The sequence below is a fragment of the Sugiyamaella lignohabitans genome, chromosome D (assembly GCF_001640025.1).
Source record: "Sugiyamaella lignohabitans strain CBS 10342 chromosome D, complete sequence".
Lineage (NCBI taxonomy): Eukaryota > Fungi > Ascomycota > Dipodascomycetes > Dipodascales > Trichomonascaceae > Sugiyamaella > Sugiyamaella lignohabitans.
In genome coordinates, this window is record NC_031673.1 from 494,242 (window position 1) to 516,561 (window position 22,320).

General features: G+C 47.8%; 9 protein-coding genes across 9 annotated transcripts; 3 read left to right on the top strand and 6 right to left on the bottom strand.

The window, feature by feature from the left end:
* Positions 1–102: 102 nt before the first annotated feature.
* AWJ20_4773 (uncharacterized protein) lies at positions 103–1,005 on the bottom strand (the record flags this gene model as incomplete). The annotated part of the gene is made up of 1 exon (XM_018881867.1): positions 103–1,005. One exon carries the CDS (start codon positions 1,003–1,005, stop codon positions 103–105), a length of 903 nt encoding a protein of 300 aa, XP_018736303.1.
* Positions 1,006–1,845: 840 nt separating this feature from the next.
* ASH1 (DNA-binding transcription repressor ASH1) lies at positions 1,846–3,675 on the bottom strand (the record flags this gene model as incomplete). The annotated part of the gene is made up of 1 exon (XM_018881868.1): positions 1,846–3,675. The coding sequence occupies one exon, from the start codon at positions 3,673–3,675 to the stop codon at positions 1,846–1,848; it is 1,830 nt and encodes a 609-aa protein (XP_018736304.1).
* A 3,128-nt stretch (positions 3,676–6,803) lies between these two features.
* On the top strand, positions 6,804–7,679 carry AWJ20_4775 (uncharacterized protein; the record flags this gene model as incomplete). Its single annotated transcript, XM_018881869.1, has 1 exon — positions 6,804–7,679. The coding sequence occupies one exon, from the start codon at positions 6,804–6,806 to the stop codon at positions 7,677–7,679; it is 876 nt and encodes a 291-aa protein (XP_018736305.1).
* Positions 7,680–7,900: 221 nt separating this feature from the next.
* Positions 7,901–8,488, bottom strand: SGN1 (Sgn1p; the record flags this gene model as incomplete). The annotated part of the gene is made up of 1 exon (XM_018881870.1): positions 7,901–8,488. The coding sequence occupies one exon, from the start codon at positions 8,486–8,488 to the stop codon at positions 7,901–7,903; it is 588 nt and encodes a 195-aa protein (XP_018736306.1).
* Positions 8,489–10,822: 2,334 nt separating this feature from the next.
* AWJ20_4777 (uncharacterized protein) lies at positions 10,823–11,485 on the top strand (the record flags this gene model as incomplete). Its single annotated transcript, XM_018881871.1, has 1 exon — positions 10,823–11,485. One exon carries the CDS (start codon positions 10,823–10,825, stop codon positions 11,483–11,485), a length of 663 nt encoding a protein of 220 aa, XP_018736307.1.
* A 452-nt stretch (positions 11,486–11,937) lies between these two features.
* RSM22 (mitochondrial 37S ribosomal protein RSM22) lies at positions 11,938–14,127 on the bottom strand (the record flags this gene model as incomplete). The annotated part of the gene is made up of 1 exon (XM_018881872.1): positions 11,938–14,127. The coding sequence occupies one exon, from the start codon at positions 14,125–14,127 to the stop codon at positions 11,938–11,940; it is 2,190 nt and encodes a 729-aa protein (XP_018736308.1).
* A 483-nt stretch (positions 14,128–14,610) lies between these two features.
* On the top strand, positions 14,611–15,363 carry FSH3 (Fsh3p; the record flags this gene model as incomplete). The annotated part of the gene is made up of 1 exon (XM_018881873.1): positions 14,611–15,363. One exon carries the CDS (start codon positions 14,611–14,613, stop codon positions 15,361–15,363), a length of 753 nt encoding a protein of 250 aa, XP_018736309.1.
* A 1,454-nt stretch (positions 15,364–16,817) lies between these two features.
* On the bottom strand, positions 16,818–20,381 carry KEL1 (Kel1p; the record flags this gene model as incomplete). Its single annotated transcript, XM_018881875.1, has 1 exon — positions 16,818–20,381. One exon carries the CDS (start codon positions 20,379–20,381, stop codon positions 16,818–16,820), a length of 3,564 nt encoding a protein of 1,187 aa, XP_018736310.1.
* A 314-nt stretch (positions 20,382–20,695) lies between these two features.
* AWJ20_4781 (uncharacterized protein) lies at positions 20,696–21,697 on the bottom strand (the record flags this gene model as incomplete). Its single annotated transcript, XM_018881876.1, has 1 exon — positions 20,696–21,697. The coding sequence occupies one exon, from the start codon at positions 21,695–21,697 to the stop codon at positions 20,696–20,698; it is 1,002 nt and encodes a 333-aa protein (XP_018736311.1).
* Positions 21,698–22,320: the final 623 nt, after the last annotated feature.

Below are 22,320 nucleotides of genomic sequence, written 5' to 3' on the forward strand. Positions count from 1 at the left end.
AACACATTGTATTGTAGCAAACTACAATTTTAATAAATTACTCTTTTACTAGTCCTTCTGGAATAAATAGGTATAATATACATTGTCACCAGTCTAGCAAAATCATGCACGCTTATCATTATTTCTCTTCCATGGAGGAACATACGCTCTAGAACCCCCTTTCTCAGAAGTAGTAGATGCAGGACTAGATCTTTCTGCATCTTTTGAAGTCGGTATTGTCCTTCCAGTTGGCTCGATGGATTTACTAGACCTGTTCTGTTCTTTTTCAGTTGTTTCCGGAGATAGCGAAGCTTTTGATTCTCTATCATTACTCTTTTCACTCGACTCAATGGATTTACTAGAGTCCTTCTGTTCTTTTTCGCTTGGTTTCTGGGATGTCGTCGGATTTAACTTTTTATCTTTGCTTCTACTGTTTCTAATCGGGTGACGCATTGATTTCGACTTCAACCCTATCGGTTCTTCTTCCGAAGCCAATTGACTACTTTCTGTCTTCGATTTCAAGTGCTTTGTAAATTCTGATCTAGTCTTAGACACCGTATCGTCTGGTCGGGAAGCACCAGAACGCTCTTTCAAACCGTTCTTCTTAGCAGTATCACTATCACTGCCTTCCACTCTCTTTTCATCCCGACTGGTCTTATCAGCTATAGAAACCTTGGACAAAGCATCAGCCAGGTCATCAGTCTGATCTGGCCCGCTTCTAGCATTATCTCTCTTATCAGCTGTTCTGTTGTCCTGTAGCGTCTTTGTGATCAATCCAAAAGCAGCACTTGGCCTGAACTGCGGTCTCGAGGCTCCACCAGGTCCTCCTGAACTGGCATTACCAGGACCTTCCGTTCTACGGGCACGAATAACGTACTTAGGGACGTCCTCTGCCGGCACAAACCCCGGCCTGATTTTGACGGTCTTCCTCACCGAACCATCGCTTCTAACAGAGCCACCCACGTACCTAGCCCCGTCCTCACCAACCTTAATACCACTGGGAGACTCAGGAGGCCTGTCGTTCATTGCCAAGCTAATTAGTCCCTCTGTCCACCCGGATCATAAAAACCAATGCAGAGACGCAAGTGATCGGCGATAAAATATCATCGCCATCTCTATTCTTATACCGGTCACAACCTCGTACTCTGCCAACTTCCCCCTCCGATAAGCATTTTTGGTCCCTTTTTCACCCGGGAAGGGGGGTTGCCTCCGGCGGCTGGGGCTCCGCCCCAGACCCTGGTAGCTCCTGCTTCGCAGGAGTTTTTTTGCTGGGACGTGGACGCCCGACTCGAGCGGAGCGAGAGGAGCAGCGGGGTCTGGGGCGGAGCCCCAGCCGCCGGAGGCAGAGCGTCCGTTTCCCCTAGAGTACTTCCTGCCAAATCGAGATGGCGAAAATGTGTCGGTGAGGAGGGTGGCTGTTGTCGTGACGACTGGTGCGGTCGTTGCGGCAGCAGCCGTCTTTGTTATCTTATCACTGTGCATGGGAGATGCAGGGGGGGATGCAGGCAGATAAAGGACCAATATATATAAGAGTAGTCGGGCGCAGAGGGAGATAGTTTATTGTGTTCGGCAGGCAATTTCAAAGGTAGGGGAAGAAGACAACGGGGTCATTTGAAAAATATATTTAAATAAATCAGAAGCGCCTAAAAACCTAAAGGGGAGAAGAGAAGCAAATAAACGGCAAACAAAGAACAGAACAGAACAGAACAGAACAGAATACATAGCGGCGTCAAACAAGTCAATAAAAACAGAACATTAGATAGCAAGCAAGTGAGTTGGTCGCCGTCGACCGGTAAATCACACAGTCCGGAGAAGGCATGGGTCTCTTGTCTCTTATAGCAGATGAGAAGCTGGCTGGTGAGATAGCTAGCCTCGGGGCATAACTTCGACCTCATCTCCACACCACAGACACGAGTAGTGCAGCTGACCTCCTACTCGTACTGCTACCGATTTCATGGCAGCCCATTCGCCCTTGGCAGGAATACGGCCACATTTGGCAGAAAGACATCTGGCACCCGTCTTTTTATAGCGAAGACCACAGGAATTGCAGAGTTGTCCGGCACTGGCAGACCACGAGGGTCGCCAGCATGGCGACTGATCTGAACCACAAGAAATGCAGCGTCTCTTTATCGAGTTGGTGTATTGCTCGAGTGTTAATTGAGAATTGCTGTTTGCAGATAGCTGTGGTGATTCCGGCGGTGACGGTAGACGGGGATTGTGAATATGAGCATGATCATCTCGGTCATCGTCTTCTTGGCTTAACCCTGTGGGTCCGCCTATCGTCGAGTGATTTGGTCGTGAGTATGGCTTGGTGTGTGAGGTAGCTGAGTAGGAAGCTCTACGAGCAGCTTTTTGTGGTCGATGATAAGACGATGAAGAGACCGTTGGAACCGACATTGATAGCGAGCCAGATGATGTCGAGGATGCTGACGACGACGGGATTGATAAGGATGGAGATAAGTACTGGGTTGTCGGGCTCATTGAGGAGGCCGTTGAAGTTCGATCGTGTGACGCTGATGAAGCGTATAGTGGTAGAATTGAGTTTGAAGAAGACACTTTTGAGAGACCTGCTTTGCCATATATACTCGTTGTTGATAATGTGGCAGGTGGATAGGGTGGAGACGTCTCTTGAGAGCGACTTGATGGGGGTACTGAGTGTGAGGAAGAAGAGGATGTAGATGTAGACGTCGTGTCACGATGGGAAGAACTTGAAGAGCTCGTCGAGGTGTGTGAGTGTGGTCGTGACGGGAAGTTTATAGGTGCTGTTGAGGGAAGTTTATCGTGAATCCATGGGTATGAGATCTGAGATAATTCCTTGAGCTTTAATGGGTGGTTTTTCTTCATCCAGGCATCTAGCTGGGGTCGCCACGTCTCTCTTGGGGCTGTATCTGGATAAAGAAGTGATACAGTTGGCGGTGATAGGTGTGCCAAGCTTGTTGGAGTCAGTGGTGACGCCACGTGTGAGTATGACTTTGAGTCTTTTTGAGCGACACCTAAGCTTGTGGAAGGTGTATCTGTGATACTTGAGACTGACAGTGTCTCTTCATCGATGCTGCCGTCACTAGAAGACGAGGTTTTTGGTAGTTCTATAGAGACCACTGGTGAAGAGCTCTCTTCAGGCTGTAGGTTTGTTGGGAGAGAGTCTGTGTGTAAGGTTGAGTTCGAACCCGGTAGTGGTGCATCAGTCGCACTTGAAAAGTATTCGTTGTGAGTAGACTCGTGTCCAGTAGATTTCGATGACTGATCAGATTGGCCCGTTGACGGGAAAAATGGGATCGGAGTCGAGGCAGTCGTCGATGACGACGATTGCGAAGTGAACACCGAGGTGGAAGATGGTGTAGAAGCAGCTGAAACAGAATTGACATTAGTGTCGTAACCAATAGTCGCGGCGCCAGCACCAGTACTACTATCAGCTCCATTCACTACTTCATTGTCATTTGGGATTGAATCGTAATCTCGTTGATTAAGATCAGAGTCCGGAACGGTCCGGGCCAAGCCGGAACTTGTTCCGGAGCCCGATACCGAGCCCGATCCATTATTACTGTTATTACCAACAGAAGATACTGGTACCAAACCCGAGCTTCTTGGACTGGTGGTGTTGATAGCACCCCCTCGAAGAGACATGATTTCCGGAGATCTGTCCCGCATCAGCAGATCGGACGACCTAGGTGCCGGTAGGACGAGAGACGAAACCATTGTGAACACAGTCTCTCAGTATATATATTCTTAAAACCAGGAAATGGCTAGAGCGTTCTTTTCGCACTGGCGATTTCAGAATCTGAATAATAAATAGTACAAAGCGTGGGATTGATGTCAATTGGACCAATTGATACCGATTTGCGCGCTCACGCTTGGTCACGATAGTATGATAGAATTGAAAAACCGATACGATCTGGTACGATCTGGAAGTATTATATCTACAATGTTGAGATGAAATTTGACACAAATCGATAGAAATCAATACAAGGTAGATGATACAATGGCACTACAATGTCGATACGATGATGTTACGATGTCGAATCAGAACAGACTCAAATAAGTCGAACCCCCGAGAAATGTTGGTACAGAGTTAATAGTGTTGAGAACTGATGGAAAACCGAATAAATACCGATATAAAAACAATATCTAACTCAAAGTCCAACGTCTCCACTGAAATAACCGTATTTTGTATATATAATAAGACGTAGTAGCCAACGGAATGCGAAACGGCAATCGCAATTGATCAGACAATTTTACAAATAAGAATCGAAACAAACGAGACGAGACGAAAACAGAAAACAAATCAATTAGAACTTTTAACCAGTCGGTCACACAAACAAATCAGTTTTCTAAGACGGTTATTTAAAAAGTGAGGATGGAAAAAAAAAGTCGAGAGACAATTGCTGTTGAACCGGAATACCAGACTGGTACGATACGGTACGGTACGGTAGTTAAGTCCGGGAACACGGCGACGAGATCACGACAGGACGAGTTCGGCAGTTGAAGGAACTGATAAAAGCAGGATAACCAGAGAAGCGATCCGACAAAACAATTCGCCAGCCACAATACGGCACAATTCGAGAATTTTCAAGACACTTTTTGGTGTGATTTTAGTGATTTGGTGAAATTTCAAAACTAAAAGTCCCAGATCAACAGTTCATTTCCCCTCAAAAATGGGAACTAAAACCAACTGGTAATCTGCTGCTGCGCTGCCGGTCTGTGTATTATTAGGTCTGACAGAAACGCACGGCAGGGAGACTCTAGCGGTACCCAGCAGCAGCGGCAGCAGGGCCATTGGGAGACAGCGGTAGCATCAGCAGCAGCACCAGCAGCACAAGCGGTACAACCACGCAGGTGCCGGCAGCAACAGCGGCAGTAGAAGCCAGCGACAGGCAGGCTGCCAGCACGTAACAGGCAGTTCCGCAAGCAGGGCCCGCCGTCGCACGTCGCACCAACTCCGTTCCGTCCGCCGCGGTGCGCATAGAATCGCAACGTGGATGGGAAAGGGTACTCAACCTTACGTAACTTTCGATCCCGATCAGGCTATTTACATTATCTACCATTTCTTTTTCCTGAAAAGTTAATATTAACCTTACCCGTAGTGGGGGCTCTCCGACGAGGGGGAGGGGAGGGTGTGCCTCCGACGGCTGGGGCTCCACCCGAGACCCCGCTGCTCCTCTCGCTCCGCTCGAGTCGGCTCGTCGGGGGACCCAGCAAAAAACTCCTGCGAAGCAGGAGCAACCAGGGTCTGGGGCGGAGCCCCAGCCGCCGGAGGCACACCCCCAACGCTGCCTGCCAAGGCATTCCCGAGCTGACTGTGATCCGAGATCGTCACGTCAGCTAATCTAATCGCCGCTGGAGGTGCCAGAGCTTATCGTCCCGTGCCAGTGGGGGAGTGGGTGCTCGATTTCGTTCATGAGAATGCGCTGGCCGGGGCTGAGAATGCATGTGCAACTGGTTAAGGTGCTGCTGGTGCTGCTGGTGCTGCGAGTTTACGTCGGGTGAGACATGATGTGATACGCCATGCACCGGTGCTTCGAAACCGAGCGTGCTGCTCGATACCACCGGACATGCAACTGGCCAGACCAATTGACTCGCACTACGTGCATTGTTGTGTCCCGTCAGCAAAACAACTCCGTCTCACGATCCATAATCCATAGTCCAGTATCGACCTCGTGAACATGAGGGGCTCGGTCCCGACACCCCGCCACCCCACTCACCCGTCCCCCGACCCCACCCACCAGATGCCACTAACCAAACCGGCAATTTATTTATCAGATTTACCCGCTTAGTCAGATGCAGTGACCGCCCGTTTGGCTGCACGGCCGGCTCGTATCAGCCTGGCCGCCCCACGTCGGGGGGTGGGGCTGCCTCCGGCGGCTGGGGCTCCGCCCCAGACCCTGGTTGCTCCTGCTTCGCAGGAGTTTTTGCTGGGAACCCCAGAGGAGACGACTCGAGCGAAGCGAGAGGAGCAGCGGTCTGGGGCGGAGCCCCAGCCGCTGGAGGTTCACCCCACTAGCAATCAAAACTCTAATCCGCTCTCTGATCAACACGTTTGCTGTACCGTAGACTCGGGTGCGTCAGATGTGGGAGCAAGGGCCATGGGGTGTGCCTCCGGCGGCTGGGGCGCTGCCCCAGACCCCGTTGCTCGCTTTGCTCGGTGCGTCGGGGGCTCCCCTGAGTTTGCTGTGGTGGTTATGCAGGGTCTGACTGGGGTGCAGATACGCAGGGCCCATTTCTGAGCAGTTTTTCTGCTGAGGCATCTCTGAAGTGTGTGAGACGGCACCTTTCATTCAGCTCCGGCAGCAATCCCAGCGTCTCGTACTATTCTGGTATATAAAAGCAATTAAATCTAATAGCAGTTTTCTAATGATAATCGGATTCTTTGCAAATTGATTATAAAATAAACCTAATATTTTAGAATTTTTATGTGAATTATTTAAATGTGGAAAAATTATGTAGTTCCAATGATATCAGTTTCTCTCTTATTAATAATGTAGCAGTCTGATTACTACTTCCATCATTATTAGTAGCTGTATCATCAATTATAGTAGGAAGTGGAACAGGAGCAGGTCCCCATTCCCCGCCCAAAACCACTACTCCAACCCCACCACTGTGGTCCCTACCCCGACTCGAGCGAAGCGAGAGGAGCAACCAGGGTCTGGGGCGGAGCCCCAGCCGCCGGAGGCACACCCCCTCCCTAGTACCCCTCTTCCCCTGAGAATTCCCCCCTGAGTAGGCTCCCTCCCCCGTGGGTTAGGGTGTAGATGGATAGTAGAGAGAGGGGGAGGGGGTTGACCCCTGGTTTTCCTGTTACGAGACATTTGTAGAGCAGGAGCAGCAGCATGTCGAGCTCGTCTTCGAGGAAGCATTTGGTAGGGGTGAAAGTGCTCCAGCTGTCGCGGCCGGTGCTGAGTCGGGCCGAGATATTGAAGGAGACCCCGTCGACGCTGGTCGAGCTGCCCTCGTCGTTTAATGTTTATGTTGGCGAGAAGTTCTCTTGTCTGGTGTCGGTATACTCTGAATCCACCCAGCCGGTCCATGTCAATTTAAGTGTGTTTGTCGTCACTCCATCGCACAAAGAAACGGTATTAGTACATTCTGACCAACCGGAAGTGTCTGAGTTCACCCTTGAACCTGGCAAATCAACTCAATTGACAGTCCACTACGAACCGAAAAGCAGCGGGTCTCACAGTCTCACCACAGCCATCAGCTACAGACCCAAAGTCTACGAATCAGCTGAAGATCTCTCTGACGAGGGATCCGGTTCTCCATCTACACAACAGACACCTGGAAAAACCAATTCTTCAACTCCAACTGGAACATCTGGAACTCAGGCGGATCAGAACCCGATCACGAACCCGATAGTCAAGTTCCACAAACGTAATGAATTCCTGGCCACCCAGGCCCTTGAAGTACGCGGTAAAGTGACCTTTATTGACGGAAACCAGTCGGCGTATACTTTTGAAGCCGAGATAGAAAATGTGTCACACAACACCATGATCCTCGAAACAGTCGACCTTCTCCCCGGGACGGGCTGGTTAGCAACCGCATCTCCCAACACTCCCGACACCCCTCTCCACCCCAAAGACGTCTGGCAAATGGCCTACATCGTCACCACCGACCCCGACGCCACAACCGTCACATCAGCCCGTCCCGACAAATTCATGCTCGGCTGGCGTCGCGAACCTCTCGGCGAACGGGGCTGGCTGGCTCTGTAACCATTTCAAATCTAATTTATTGTTGACCATGCCTCCGGCGGCTGGGGCTCCGCCCCAGACCCCGCTGCTCCTCTCGCTCCGCTCGAGTCGTTCCCCTCGACGGTGCCCTCCATCTCCTGCGAAGCAGGAGCAACCAGGGTCTGGGGCGGAGCCCCAGCCGCCGGAGGCAGCACCTCTCCCCAGAGAATAGGTCGTTCGGTAGTATTGTACATATCTAGTAATTAGTATGGTCGGTAGCCTCCTCTGCCCCTGCCACGGAATCCTCCTCTGTAGCCTCTGCCTCCCCTGCCGCCACGGCCTCGGCCTCGTGCGGACATTCCAGGGATGTTGGTTCGTTTGGGTGTCACTTTTAAGGGTCGGCCTCGGAAAATGGACTCATTGAGGAGAAGGGCTTGTGACACTAGTGAGGGCTCGGCAAACTCGACGTATGCGTATCCTTTGGGTTGTCCTGTGAATTTGTCGATGAGAATGGTCACGCGGTTGATGGTGCCACAGGATTGGAAGTGTTGTTGGAGCTCTTCGGGCGTGCTGCCAAAGTCGACGTTTCCAACGTACACGCTTCGAGAATCGACATCGGCCTTGTCTTCTGTCAGGTCAGCTCCTTCTTTTTGTAATTCTGATTGCATGGCTTGCAAACGTTCTGCTTCGGCTTCCAGCTCCTTCAATCGCGTTTTCATAGCATCCACAGTCTGTTCTCCGTCGCCTGATGGCGCCTGTTCGCTGTGTTCTTGGGCTTCATCGTGGTTAATCTCCACATCCTGTGGTTCTTGACTCGTAACAGCTTCTGTCGCTTGATTATTCTCAGACATTTTAGATTATGTCTGTTGTTGTGTACTGTGGGAGTTTTTTATCTGGTTGGCTTCTATCCTTTTATTTAGCCAGTCTTTAAATCAATTGCTATTCAGATGAATCGCACTTCTCCTGTATTCAACAGTTCTATTAATTCGTGAAATTGAACTTCTAGCGAAACTGTAGACTATCTCGTAGTATACCACTTCCAGGACAAAATCAAATGACAACTTTCTTCTTCCCAATATGAAATACAGTGGAACCTGCTCTTGAGAGTATTTTATGCTTTCAAGTCACTTCGATTCTGTCGTAACTGCATACAAATTTCATGATCGACATAAATTTCCCGCCACATACCATGCGGCCCACGCGGCGGTCATGTTAGAAGGAAGTGAGTAGCACCAGCTAGGAGGATATTAAGTGGCCATTCCAGTTCGAACAGAGATGAAATTCCAAATACAAATTCTTTTTGATATTACAATGTTCTGTCTTCTCTTGACAGTTGGTTCAATTCCGATCATATCCCGCTCCTACTCACCAATGACCGGATCATGTCCGACCAAAACCTAACTCACGCCTGCATCATGTAAATGAGCGTTTAAAGATCACGGTCTAAAGGATCAATCGATTTCTCCAATTAGAATTTAGGTATTGAGGACAAAAGGAGGGTTGACGGAGTATGAAATCGGACTTTAAGTTCAGCTGGAGGCTCGTTCATAGACTTAGTAGTCTGTCAGTAGGGCAAGTGATATGCCAATTGCGAAGCAGGTGTCACTCAATTCAAACAACCTGCAATAACTTCACTAAACTTTGACACTTTTCACAAATTCATTCTTCAAAGGATCTAATCTGGGACTAGTGAGCATAAATGACAGCCACTAAACTGAGCAGTCTCAACAATTGCCCAAAGAATAACAATTCCTGATGCTGACTACCGGCTTGTTTTGACCCCGCTTTTTTGGTGCATATGCATGATTTTGATAAGGCATGATGATGGCGATGACCGACTGACTAGTCACCATTCACCGGCATGCTGCCCCTTGCCAATCGGATCCTGATGAATCCAGCCGGACTCGGAGCCGGCTTTATTAGGTCTGCTGATCAATATATATTGCCAGTGACTTCGAAGAGAAGCTTTGAATTAATTAGAAGATGCAGGAATTGACTGTGCCTCGAAACCGATCTACGCCCCTGTCGCATGGTCGCCATGGTTCTAAGCTTACTCAAGAAAAAATCTAATCCAGAGTTTACGAGCATTTTATGAACATTTTATGGGTCGATTCAATGTTGAGCTAAATTATCATTTTTTTGAATTTCCAATTGAATTTTTTATTCTGTTTTTATTTGAAGGTCAATGAGCCCCTGATGTTGACAAGTCCCCATTTATGTTTTGAGGTTAAAGTCAGAAGCACACCCCGCCTCGTGGTCTCCTGGTGCTTATCTGCAGCAGATTGCCCACATGCAGCTGCCCCGCTGTCCCCGCTGCCCCTCCTCGCAGAGTCCTTCCAAACCCTGCGTGTCCACCCCGCTTGCTAATTCGCTAGCCCCACCTCTAATTAGCGATCGGTATAAATACCGCCAGAGTCCCATGACTGGAGAAAGATTCAGCTATTGACATTTGTTTATTCATTCAATTGCGAATCAAGTCGAAGTAAATATCACACTTAAAAGAAGCAGCATTTGGTATCTGAGACCTGTTATTCAGTCAATTGCTGCATTATCACTAAATTGTAAAATCGGACTGACCTGAACTGTTCACCTCGTACAGACACAAGACCCTAGAGAGTATCACTGGATCAATTCTCGACAGTATCCAATTGCTAAGCCATTGTCATTTGCAATGATCTTTCAATTAGCAAAGCGACCAATTCAGTCAGCCGGCGGTCTCCTAACCGCAGGCCGCAGAACAGCTACCAATTTCAAGAGACTGCCCTCATTTGCCGAGATTCGGCCTATCAACATTGAGAAATACGCTCGTGAGAACAGTAAGTAAATGAAATGATTTCATCGATATTATCTTCAATCTCGGTTTCAATTATTCAAACTCACCAAGCAATTGGCACTTCCTTCAACCCCCTCAGTCTGGACACCCCTTAGCCCGACTCGAGCGAAGCGAGAGGAGCCACGGGGTCTGGGGCGGAGCCCCAGCCGCCGGAGGCAAGTAATCCCCGACCAAGAAACTAACAATTGCAGAAGCACAAGTTGACGAAGCAGTGGCCGAGTTCAGAGGCCCCACCGAGCCACCAGCAGAGGAGTCAAATGCGTCGCCCAGTCTGATTAAATCGTTTCTGTACGGATCTGAGAAGTTGAAGAAGGAGCACCAGGAAATAGAGAAGTCGTTTTCGACTGTGCTGATGAGAGGTAAATATGTGCATGAAATCGTCAGTCACAAGGTGATTCCCGCCAGGGCATACGACTACGTCCAACTGGTGTCCAAAATCTACCCTGCCATTGCCCAGGATCCCAAGAACGGAGTGCACTTGGTGGGTAGTTGGAGAACGGTCATTGGTGACCAGGACACTTATACGCATATTTGGGAATACAATGGGTTTGAGGGTTTCCACCGCACTCAGAATGTGATTCACGAGGACCCTAAGTATCTACAATACCTCGGCGAGTTGAGAGAATGTCTTCGTTCGAGAGAATCGTCGATTATGCAAGAGTTCAGTTTTTGGGGAGGCACTGCCGCTCCTCGTGAACTCGGGGGTATTTTCGAGCTTCGTTCATATGATTTAAAGGCTGGATGTTTGCTTGAATGGGAGACCCACTGGAAAAAGGGCATTGAATGCCGTCGTCAGGTCATGGAACCTGTTGGCGCCTGGTTCAGCCAGATCGGGTCTCTAAACCGAGTCCACCACTTGTGGCAGTTTGCAGATCTCGAGCATCGTAAATTGAGTCGTGCCAGGAGCTGGGAAATCCCCGGCTGGGCTGAAACTGTAAGTGCTATGATTTTTATTTGTGTGTCGTTTTGCAATACTAACTACTCTTTTAGACTCACGAGACCGTTAAACTCGTGAACCACATGGAATCGAATATCCTCGTTCCTCTTCCTTTCAGTCCTCTTAGGGTAAGTGAATTCTTGGCTGGGCGGGTCTGCCTCCGGCGGCTGGGGCTCTGCCCCAGACCCCGTGGCTCCTCTCGCTTCGCTCGAGTCGTCGCGTGGGGTTGGTTGGGACGTCTACTAACGTGTGCTAGTAATCGCTGGATCATGGTCGGTTTGTATTTATCGTGTTCTGTCCACTCCACTCTAGTAAATATATTTCTCCGTATTTATATATTTATTAATACAACCATATGTTCTATACGATTGGCTGAAACCTCTGTGAAAGTAAATAAACTAATAGCATATGAAGTATGAATATAATTAAGATTAGGTAATATCTATAGTAATAGGATTATGACTACAAATATCAATGTGAGTATTAATATGATTTTGGCTATGTACAATTAATTGGCCGGTCGTGACTTTTTACCACTTCATCACCCGCTTCTTCTCGACGTGGCTAGACTTCTCCAGCTTTTTGGCATAGTCTTTGGCCTTTTTGTTCTCAAAAACTTGTGCAAGATCATCAAAATATTCGCTGCTGAACCCTCCGTCTATGTCTTCATAAGCACCTGGTTCGGACCCACGTGTATACGCCTGCTTGCGCTTCATTTTTTGGCTGTTGAACGAGTCGTTGCGAAGCCAGGCAATGTCTATCGCATCAGGCGCTTTGGATTCGGACTCGCTATCGACATTTTCTTCTTGAATTTCTGCAGCTACCTTCTCGTCAATCTTGATCTCGGCTTGAAGGTTTTCTTTAGTTGCTCTTCGAGACTCAGATTGAATCTTGGCTGAAGCTTTTCTAAGCTTTGAGAGGTTTCCTCCTCTTACTTGTTTAACTTTAGCACCAAGAGCCCAAAGGTCACCACCAGTGGCTTTGCGTGCGTCGTGGTATGCTTGTTTGCCGAATTTCTGTGTCACTGTCCACTGTTCAACTTGACCAGATGGCGCACATACCTCCATAACAACATGTTTGTCTCGCTTCAAAGGATTCTGCAAGATACGCGGCCAGCTAGCAGGATCAGATATACTATCATCCTTCAGTTCTAACTCCTGACTCTGTTCATTGGTTCCTTTCTGCTCCTTGGCTTTTCTCTCAACAATGAGATAACTGTGTGTGGCAGTTTCAAAACTTCTTCCAAATGCTCGTCCGCTTCCTGCTAATGATTTACCACCTTCACCGCTGACTTTTCCTGATGCGGTGTTAACCAAAGACCATTTTTGTGATAATAATTGTCCTTTCTTCAGCTCCAATGCAAATTTTGGTCTTTGTACCATCTGTGCAAATTTACACCATCCGAAATAAGCGGGATTTTTACCTTTATTTCTAATTCCCAGTTCAACTTGTAAGGGACATTTGCCGTGATGGCTACATGGTGCAACAATGCTGAGTGGAAACTGTTCGTCATTCTTCCATAAACGAGGTGGATACTTTTCAGGGCTCTGGTGATCTTCGGGTCTGAACATGATTTGTCTAGCACGAGCAATAGACTCGAATCCAGTAGGGTCTCCTCTTTCAACAAGAACGAGAATACCTCCCGGTGACAAAAGGGAAAGGAGGTGCGATGTATGGTCATCTACAGAGGCTGGGTAGTGATAACCGCTACGATAAAGCTGGTGTGTAGCGATAATCAGATCATATTTCGAAGACGATTTAGCTGCTGGTAGTTGTTGACGAACTACCGTCTTGATGTGTGCTTTTTGTTTAGTTTTCGGGATTTCTTCGAATTCTATTTCGTTGACAGAGTCTGTTTCTTCGGTATTGACATCTAGTTCTTCCTGTTGCGTCTCTTCCAGTCCTTTGGTCTCCACAGCTAAAATTTCTTCGAGCTCTTGCTGCTCTTCTTCAGTAAGCGCTTCTTCGTTTTCTTCAAAAAGTTGTCCCTGCTCTTCGCTTTCCTCATGCTTCTGGGTCGCTAATACAGACACAGCTCTTTTTTTCATATCTCTATGGCCAATAACAATAGCCAGTTTCCGTTCAGGCTGCCAATCTTCAGCATCGACATCACTGAACACTTCATTTAATGCTATCATCCCCGTGGCGGGTCCAAATCCAACATCTAAAATTCGGTTCGGTCGCCACTTTTCACCGAGTCTCTGCCTTGCTTCTTTTAAAACATTGTAGAGACTGGCATAATTTTGAAGAAAAACACCTGTCAGATGTGTATCTACATCAATAGTCTCTGTGGCAGGGCGATGAGCACCACTTTCAGCCAAAGAAAGATAATATTTTGATGCATTTGACCTCAGTCTATTAGGTGTATAGCCACGGGTGGCGTTGCTTATTACTGAAGTGATTTCTTCAGGAAGAACAAGTAACTTGTTTCCAGCTGTCTTTCCCTGACGAGTGTCGATATCCAGTCTCTCTGTTCGAGCTGATCTATTCTCTTCAGCAAAATTTGGTTCATTCGAAGCATTAATCAATTCTTCCAAATTCAAAACTTCTACATTATCTTGCAAATCAGAGTGTTCGTTGACTATCTCAGCATACGGAATGGCCTTTACGCCACTCAAACGACCAGTTCCTCGAGCCGAAGGTGCTGATGATCTGTATCGAACCAGCTGAGGTGACGACAGTCGAGCTCGTTGAACGAGCCTCCTCTGTATGCTAAACATGTTGAGATTCCTTGATAAAAAGTTAATCTCAAAATAAATAAATAAACAGGATAAGTTTTCCCGTAGTTTGGCTTAGATGTGCTATGCCTATTTGCTTCCTATCAGAAGCTGTTAATTATACATTACGCTGAGATGCAGCTCGATCTGCAGGACTAAAATTTATTTCAACGCCTCACAGTCCCTGCATTTGATTGTCGATCTCTAACGGTACTTATATGCTGGAAGTATTTCCGAGGAATAGGTATTCCTAAATGTCCATACAATTATTCTTCACTTTTACACTCTTCTTATAACAAACATAACGACTACCTTTGAACAGGGTATTGAAATTATTATATTTCTAGAAAAGTCATATCAACTATCTCGAGTCAAGTGAAAAATACGGCTTTTGATTTATGCACGAAGATTGATTACTGATACCATACAGATCGTCACTTCTTGAACTATTTCATTATCGTTAGAATTATTTTGAACCTTAAAAAAATGTCACAAAAAATCCTATGTTTACATGGCTTCACTCAGAACGGCCCACTCTTTGCTAGAAAAGTGTCAGCTGTGCGAAAAACTCTTCAAAAAGCCGGTTTCGAAACCGTTTTTCTAACTGCTCCGGTGAAACTGGAAATCGCAGACCTTCCTTTTGAACCAACAAATGTCGCTTCTCTTGGTGGTTCAGACGATAGTATGAGATCATGGTGGCCCAACAGTGACTCGAATCCTAATCACTATAAACTGGATCAAGCTTTCGAGGCCATAAAACAGTCCATTATCGAAGACGGACCATATGTTGGCGTCCTCGGGTTCTCTCAGGGAGCTGCTCTAGCTGGTGTCCTGTGTCAACATATTCATAAACTACACGAAACCCAGCCAGTTTTGAAGTTTGGTATATTCTATTCCGGCTTCCGAATCATGAGACCCGAACATCAGCATTTCTACAATGAACTGATATCCGTCCCCACTCTGCATATTCTTGGATCTCTAGACACTGTTGTATCAGAAGAGCGCTCTATGGCTCTGTATAATTCCTGCAGCGACAACACCAGAACTCTGCTTCACCACCCTGGTGGCCATTTTGTTCCTAACTCGAAAGACTTCGTGACCCGTGTTGTAGAAATGGTAGTCTCCTCCACCAGCTCCAGTCCGCCAGCTACCGAACCTGACGTTGTCAATGAAAAGATCTCAGAAACATCACAGCCATCAGACGACTGGAGCGCTTTTGATACCATCGGACGAGCATAGAACTTGGGAAGTAAATTTATAGAACCTGTGATAGAGCTACTCACGAGCAGACAGCCTCCGGCGGCTGGGGCTCGGCCCCAGACCCCGCTGCTCCTCTCGCTTCGCTCGAGTCGTTACGTCGACGGTCCCAGCAGTCTCCTGCGAAGCAGGAGCCACGGGGTCTGAGGCAGCAGGCCACAACTGTAAAAAGCATTTAAATTCATTTATACATATAAGAACTCCTTTCAACGCGTTTGGAGGCAAGGGGAGGGCTTGACAGCGCTTCGGTGAACGAGTTGACATATTCGGTAAATTCCATTGCCCGTTGCGCCCGCTCGTGTTCTATGTCTCTGTTGGCGTTGTTGCGGGACTTGAGAATGGGCTTTGCTGGTTGTGTTAACATGTTTCGTTTGGACATGTGTGCTATTTCGGTGCCGGCCGAAGAACTCGGAGTTCGGGCCCATCCGACCCGTTTTCCTAGATCAATAAGTCTTGGGGATATATCGCATAATGAGATAACTGGGCTTTGTTCGTGAGCTTCAAGAAACGAGCTATGGTTATCGTCCATGAACAGGGATTCTTGTCTTTCTGACCCAACTGGATAACTTCGCGTATCGTTATCGATCATTAGTGAGTTGTCTCCGTAAGCTTCGGGGCTTAGTTGTATTGTTTGAAGAGTTGGGTCATAGGCAAACGGTGAGTCGTTGAACATAGGTTTTTTTGAGAAGCCAATGGGAATACTCGTGGCCTCAACGGCTTCAGAAATTTCGTCTAAAGGTTCTCGGTGTCCGCGATTAGTTCCCGGTGATTCTAAAACTGATTTTAATTTTGACATCCCTGATAAAATTGTTAGTATACCACGATGGGCTGTTGTGTCTTGACTCACATTTCTGTCTATGACGATTGAAATATCCTCGAAATGCTTTTCCAAATGCTCTAGATTTCGCTGAAGATCTCTCTGATACTATTGAGCTCTCCTGCTCGCTAGTAGTATAACTCTGTTCGCTTTCACTATCCAAATCAGAATATTCACTGTCGTCCTTCGACATGAGCCCACTCTCTTCTGTTATGTCATTGTCTTCGTCGATAGAACGGTACTTCTGGTATACGGGAAACTGCGGTGCCGGCAAAGTTCGCAGGGTCGAAGTTTGGAAAGCAAATAGTGGTGGTTTCAAATACAACGGATTCTGTGATAGAGGAACGATATTGAAATCGTTAGGATCATTTTCATCGAATCCTACTCCAAACATTGCTGGTAATATTTTTTGGAGTAATAGGAAACGTATCATCGAGGAGCATCAATCCATAACCAATAAACACTGGTTCAGCCACAGTGTAGCATAATTTTCTGGCTTGGCCACATAAAATAGACCTGGACGTATATCAACATTATTAACTAAATTTTTAGTCATATAAATTGTAAATGGTTTTATATAAGGCTAATGCTAATGCTAAGATTCTTCCCTATAAATAGTCTACTCGTCAGCCCCAGGACTTTCTCTCAGAAGTCCACTCAGACGTTCACGCTCGGTTCGGATTTTTTCCAGATTATCAGAGAATGAATCTAAAGTTTGACCCGACTCGGGATCAATGATGGGGTCGCGACTACTCCGCTTATCATGCAACAAAACTGATAACTTTTCTTCGGCTTCTCTAGCTCTTTGTTGTAGCTTGGCGTTTTCTTGAGCTAAGCGGGATTTTTCAGTTTTGGCCTCTTCAATATCATGAGCATTGTTGATTGCCTTCTTTTTTAATTCGAGAGAACTAGCTCTTAATTCGTCTCGTTCCTCTTGCAAAATAATGATCTGTGCTTTTAGATCACGCAACTGCAAATCAAAATGCTTGTTATTATAATTCGATCCAATGCTATTAATGCTTCTTTCTCCAGTGGTAGTATCAGCTTCGTCGTCGTCTTGTTGAGACCGAAGTTTGAGTTCATTAATTTCCTCTTGAAGCTTGCTGTTGAGGTCTTTGTGTTTGTTGAGTTCGTCGCGAGTTTTATTCAATGCTTTATCGCTGTTGCGAACATATTGTAGGGTTTCCTTGTACTGTTGTTCAAGTTCTTGGTAACGCTGTTCAGCAGTTTCTTGATGTTCTTTAAGAGCCTTTTCAAGTTTGGCATCAAGTTCCTTGGCTTGCGTGGTGTGTGCTTCTGATTGAGAGGAAAGTTGGGTAGTCAATGCATCGTGCTTTTCAGTCAACTCACTCAATGATTTCTTGTGGTTGTCCAACAATTCTCTGTGGCTTTGTAAGTCGCCAGAAGTAGATTTGAGTTCTTCCTCTAATAAAGCTAACTTGTCTTCGGCTTGCTTCCTGGCAGCTTCCGATTCAGCAAGTTCCTTCTTGAGACCGCTGACTTGAGTTAATGCAACAGTCAAATCATCAGTAGCTTTTTCAGCTGCTTCTTTATGAGACACGTGAAGCTTGTTGGCCATTTCAAGTTGACTCTGGAGATGAGAAATTCTGGGATCTTCTTCGTCATCCTCGTCGAGTCCTCGGCTAGCAGTGCCGTTAGCAGCGGCAGCACCAGCTGCAGCACCGAGACCAGCACCTACACCAGCAACAGCAAAATATTTAGATCCAGACCACATTGACACAATCTTGTCAATACCATCACCAAGTGCCTTGGAAGAATGCTCGTTTTGTTCCTCAGCGGCCTGGAGCAGGTTTCGATGGTCATTTAATTCCCGTTGAGAAGCTTCAAGTTGGAGTTTATGATCAGATAGCTGTCTTTCCAAGTCAAGGTTCTTAGCCTCCAGATCACTTCTTGCGCTCTTGTGCTCGTCAAGCTGCTTGGAAAGCTCTTTGAACTTGCTTTGAGAAGCAGTGATAGCAGCACCAGCAGCAGCCAGTGCAGCAACCTTTTCTGCAGCACTGGAAGTCAATTCCTTGTGCTGAGCTTGTAAGTCTTCATGTTTTGATTTAAATTGAGCAGCTTCATGTTCAGCAATAACCAGTCGGTCAGCCTGGTTACGAAGTTGTTGTTCAAGTTGAGCATTACTCATTTTCAAGTCATCAAGAGCTGATAACGAATCTGCATTTCCTAGCAAAAGACCACGACTAGCCCTGGTGGTTTCTAGTTCATTCTGCAACGAGGCGATAGTCGCTTTATGATCATCGATTTCTCTTTGATGTTGTTCAGGCACACCAACAGGTTGGGACGACTCTTTCAATGATTTGAGTTCAGCTAAAGCAGCATCGCGTTCCTTTTCAACAGCTGAGATACGATCGGACGCAGCAGCAGCCTGTCTTTGAATATCTCCTTGAACAGTACGAAGCTCACCTTTCAAGTCGCTAAGTGCAGTAATGAGAATCTCTCGTTCAGAAAGTGATTCTTGGTTATCTTGAGTGAGTCTTTGAGACACACGACGAAGTTTGAGAACATCGACAGGAGGATTAGATTTCGAAACATATCCAGCTTCTTTGGCAGCAGCAAGTTCTGTTTCATACCATGAATTAGATGCTTTGAGCTGCTCAATCACTTGATTAACATTATTTGCGTTGGCAGGCTCAGCAAGATTAACTTGACTGCCTCTAGGAGTCGATTGATCTACTGGATGTTGGTCAGTAAACGAGTCAACAGACCGATCTTGCGACATATTAGACACAGTAGGCGTGGTAGCATTTTCTTCGGTGTAATCTCTCGTACTTTGTGAAAAATCGGCATCAGCTCCAGACCCAGATCCGAGACCAGCAGTAGCACCAGCTCCAGCTGTACCAGCCGCAATACCTGCCAAACCAGCAATTCCAGCCAGTCCTTTAGCACTTGTATCTACTCTTGGCGAAGTACGTAATTTAGGTAACTTGATTGGTTCACGGTAGCTCTCACTATCACGACTCGATGTCGAAGAAGGAGAAGAAGCCTGTTGCCAAGCACCGGGAATGTTGGCTACTTGGTCGTGCGAAGGACTAGTCTTGAACTTTTCCTCGTCCGCAGATTCAAATGTCGTATTAGAAACGCCATCACTGCCATCATCATACGGGCTCCTTTGAACGTCCTGGCTGGCGACTCCATTATTACCAGCATTATAGCTGCCATATCCACCATTGCCATTTCCATTGGCATTTCTATTACCACTGCCACTACCATTCGACTTGGCTCCACTAGGATACTCCTGGTACGGAGAAACAGCTTCTCTAGTGTACTCATCACGGGCCACTCCACGTGGAGAAGACTCTGTATTGGCCTCATGTTGCGACGACTCTGGATGGGGGAATCCAGTCACACCAGCACCCATAGCAGCAGCTGCTGCCACAGCACCAGCACCTGCTCCAGCAATACCAGTTCCAGAATTAACTGGTACTCCGTGAGGAGGAGGAACACTACTAGTACTGGCAGTAGAAAAAGTTGATGGAGGAGTAGAACTGTCGCCAGTCGCTGTACGGTAATTACCAGAAGCAGCACTAGGAGTTCTACTATCATTAACACTCCTTTTACCAGACAGATCTGAAACAGCTGAGTTCTGGGGCACATCAGAATCAACAGGATAATTGATTCGCAATGTATCAAGTACAAAAACCATACTCAACTTCGAATTAACCTCGTAATTGTCGTAATTAACATCATTATCATTTTCGTGAAGTTCAGGACATTCACCTCCCATAACAAGAATTTTATTTCCAGCAAAAGCCGTCATCGAATGACCAGATCTCGGCGAAGGGCCAGGACCAAGGTTCTGGAATGTAAACCATTTCTTAGTAGTAAGTTTAAGAGCAGATAAAGTGCCTAAATCTTTACCCTGAGACGACCGGCCACCGAAAACATACATAATATCGCCGACAATCGTGGCAGCATGGCCTTCACAAGGAGCAGGAATGAATCCCGAGCAATCCAGCGATGTCCAAGTATTGATACTTGGATCATAGCACCAAGTATCGCTATACCAAAGCTTTCCGTCCGTACCACCGAACAAATACAGTTTATCCTGATAACTAACGACGGTGTGATTTGTACGAGGAGGAGGCGAGATCCCGCCTTCTGGCTGCACCAGTGTCCACTGAGCATTTTCCGACCTCAAAGTCGTTAAATCATACGACATAAGATCCGAGAAAAAGTAGTCGTCCAACTGACCTCCGAACACATAAACCTCCGACCCAATCGTCGAAATTGTATGTCCATATCTTCCAGACGGTCTCAAACCAGTCGAATTAGCAATTGTCCACTTAAGAGTGGTAGTATTAAGCAAATAAAGCTCATCATCCAGCACGTCCGTCTCTTCAATCTTGGTATCACCTCCAAATAAAACAAACGCATTTCCCAGCGTCAAACTCGCGTGTCCGACCCTTGGGCTCGGACATCCCTCCGTCTCGAGCCTGTATCCCGCTAAAGTGTCTATTTCTCCGAGTTAGTTTCTCAAATTTCTGGTGCCTTTGCTGCCTCCGGCGGCCGGGCGCTGCCCGGACCCGTTTGTGCTCGCTTCGCGAGCCCCAGGGACCCCTTGACCGCTCCGCGAAGCGGGGCACAACGAGTCCTGGCAGCTCCCGGCCGCCGGAGGCATCCTGTCCCCTTGGGGCTCGCGAAGCGAGCACAAACGGGTCCGGGCAGCGCCCGGCCGCCGGAGGCATCCTGTCCCCCAACAGACTTACCACTTTCAATGACCCAGAGGTCGCCGAACACGTTCGAACCCTTCAGGCCGCCCATAACGAAGACCTCGCCGTCACGAGCAGCCACGGCATTGGCAGCGTGGCCGTGTCGCGGGAAGGGCGACGAGTTGGAGATAGTGTGTCTCGACCACGGGTACTGTGGTTGTGACGAAGGGTGAGGTGACGATTGTGATCGCAAATTACTCGGCACGCTCTGTTGATGATGAAGTTGTTGTTGTTGAGGAGACTGCTGCCATTGCTGCTGACCTCCCCATTGCTGTTGGCCTCCAGGATACTGCTGGCCCATAGGACTAGTAGCGTTTCTGGAGCCAGGAGGCGATCTGACCCCTCCCGAGCTGCCATTCGGACCGTGGCCCGACATAGCGCTATTACTTCGAGATCCGGATTGTGGATAGTTTCTGTTCTGAGGAGATGCTCCATTTGGACCTCCAGAACCCGACCCAGGACTTCGTCCTGGATATGGCCCGCTTGAACCTGGTCCCGAGTACAGATTGGATATAGTGTTAGCGATGTTGGGGACGTTACCAGCGCCATGACCATTATGAGGACTCTGGCTGCCATTGCCGCTAATCATACTGTTGGTGCTGCTGACAGTCGACGCTCCACTGACCTGTCTCTGAGTGGGCGACGAGCCTTCTTCACCACCAGCACCACCTACCAGCGCATCTTTCGCACCTTCAAACGCTTTTGGGACCACCGAGTTCCGGGCCCCGTCTTTCTTATTCTTCTTATTTTTCGAGAAAATAGCCATTTTCTCCTACTCCTGTCTTCTCCTGTTAGTGCCAGTCCCCTCGCCGGGTGGGTTAATGTTGTCTCCGGCGGCTGGGGCTCTGCCCCAGACCCCCTGGCTCCTCTCGCTTCGCTCGAGTCGGGGCGGGGAGGTGTCCTCATGCCTCCGGCGGCTGGGGCTGTGCCCCAGACCCCCTGGCTCCTCTCGCTTCGCTCGAGTCGAGCGGCCACGATCCCAGCAAACTATTGCGAAGTAGGAGCCACGGGATCTGGGACGCAGTCCCAGCCGCCGGAGGCACACCCCGACCCCCAATTGACCAGAGTCTCCTGCGAAGCAGGAGCAAAGGGGTCTGGGGCGCAGCCCCAGCCGCCGGAGGCACAATTCCGACCTCCTGATTTCACGTACCTCCGTGGGTGTTAGATGAGTGGTGACACTCGTGAGTTGCGGTCTGAACGTGTTCTGAACCGATGATGGTAGTACAAGTACGGATCTCGGTGTGAGCAGTCCGTGGGTGATTTCAGTGAGTGAGCTGTCGGTTCGTGACCAGAGCTCAACACCAGAAAAGTTCAAGTTCCAAAAACCCGTCAACTGGCCAGCGACAGAGTCCAATTGCTGGTCAACGGTCGTATTTTCGTGTGGTGGTG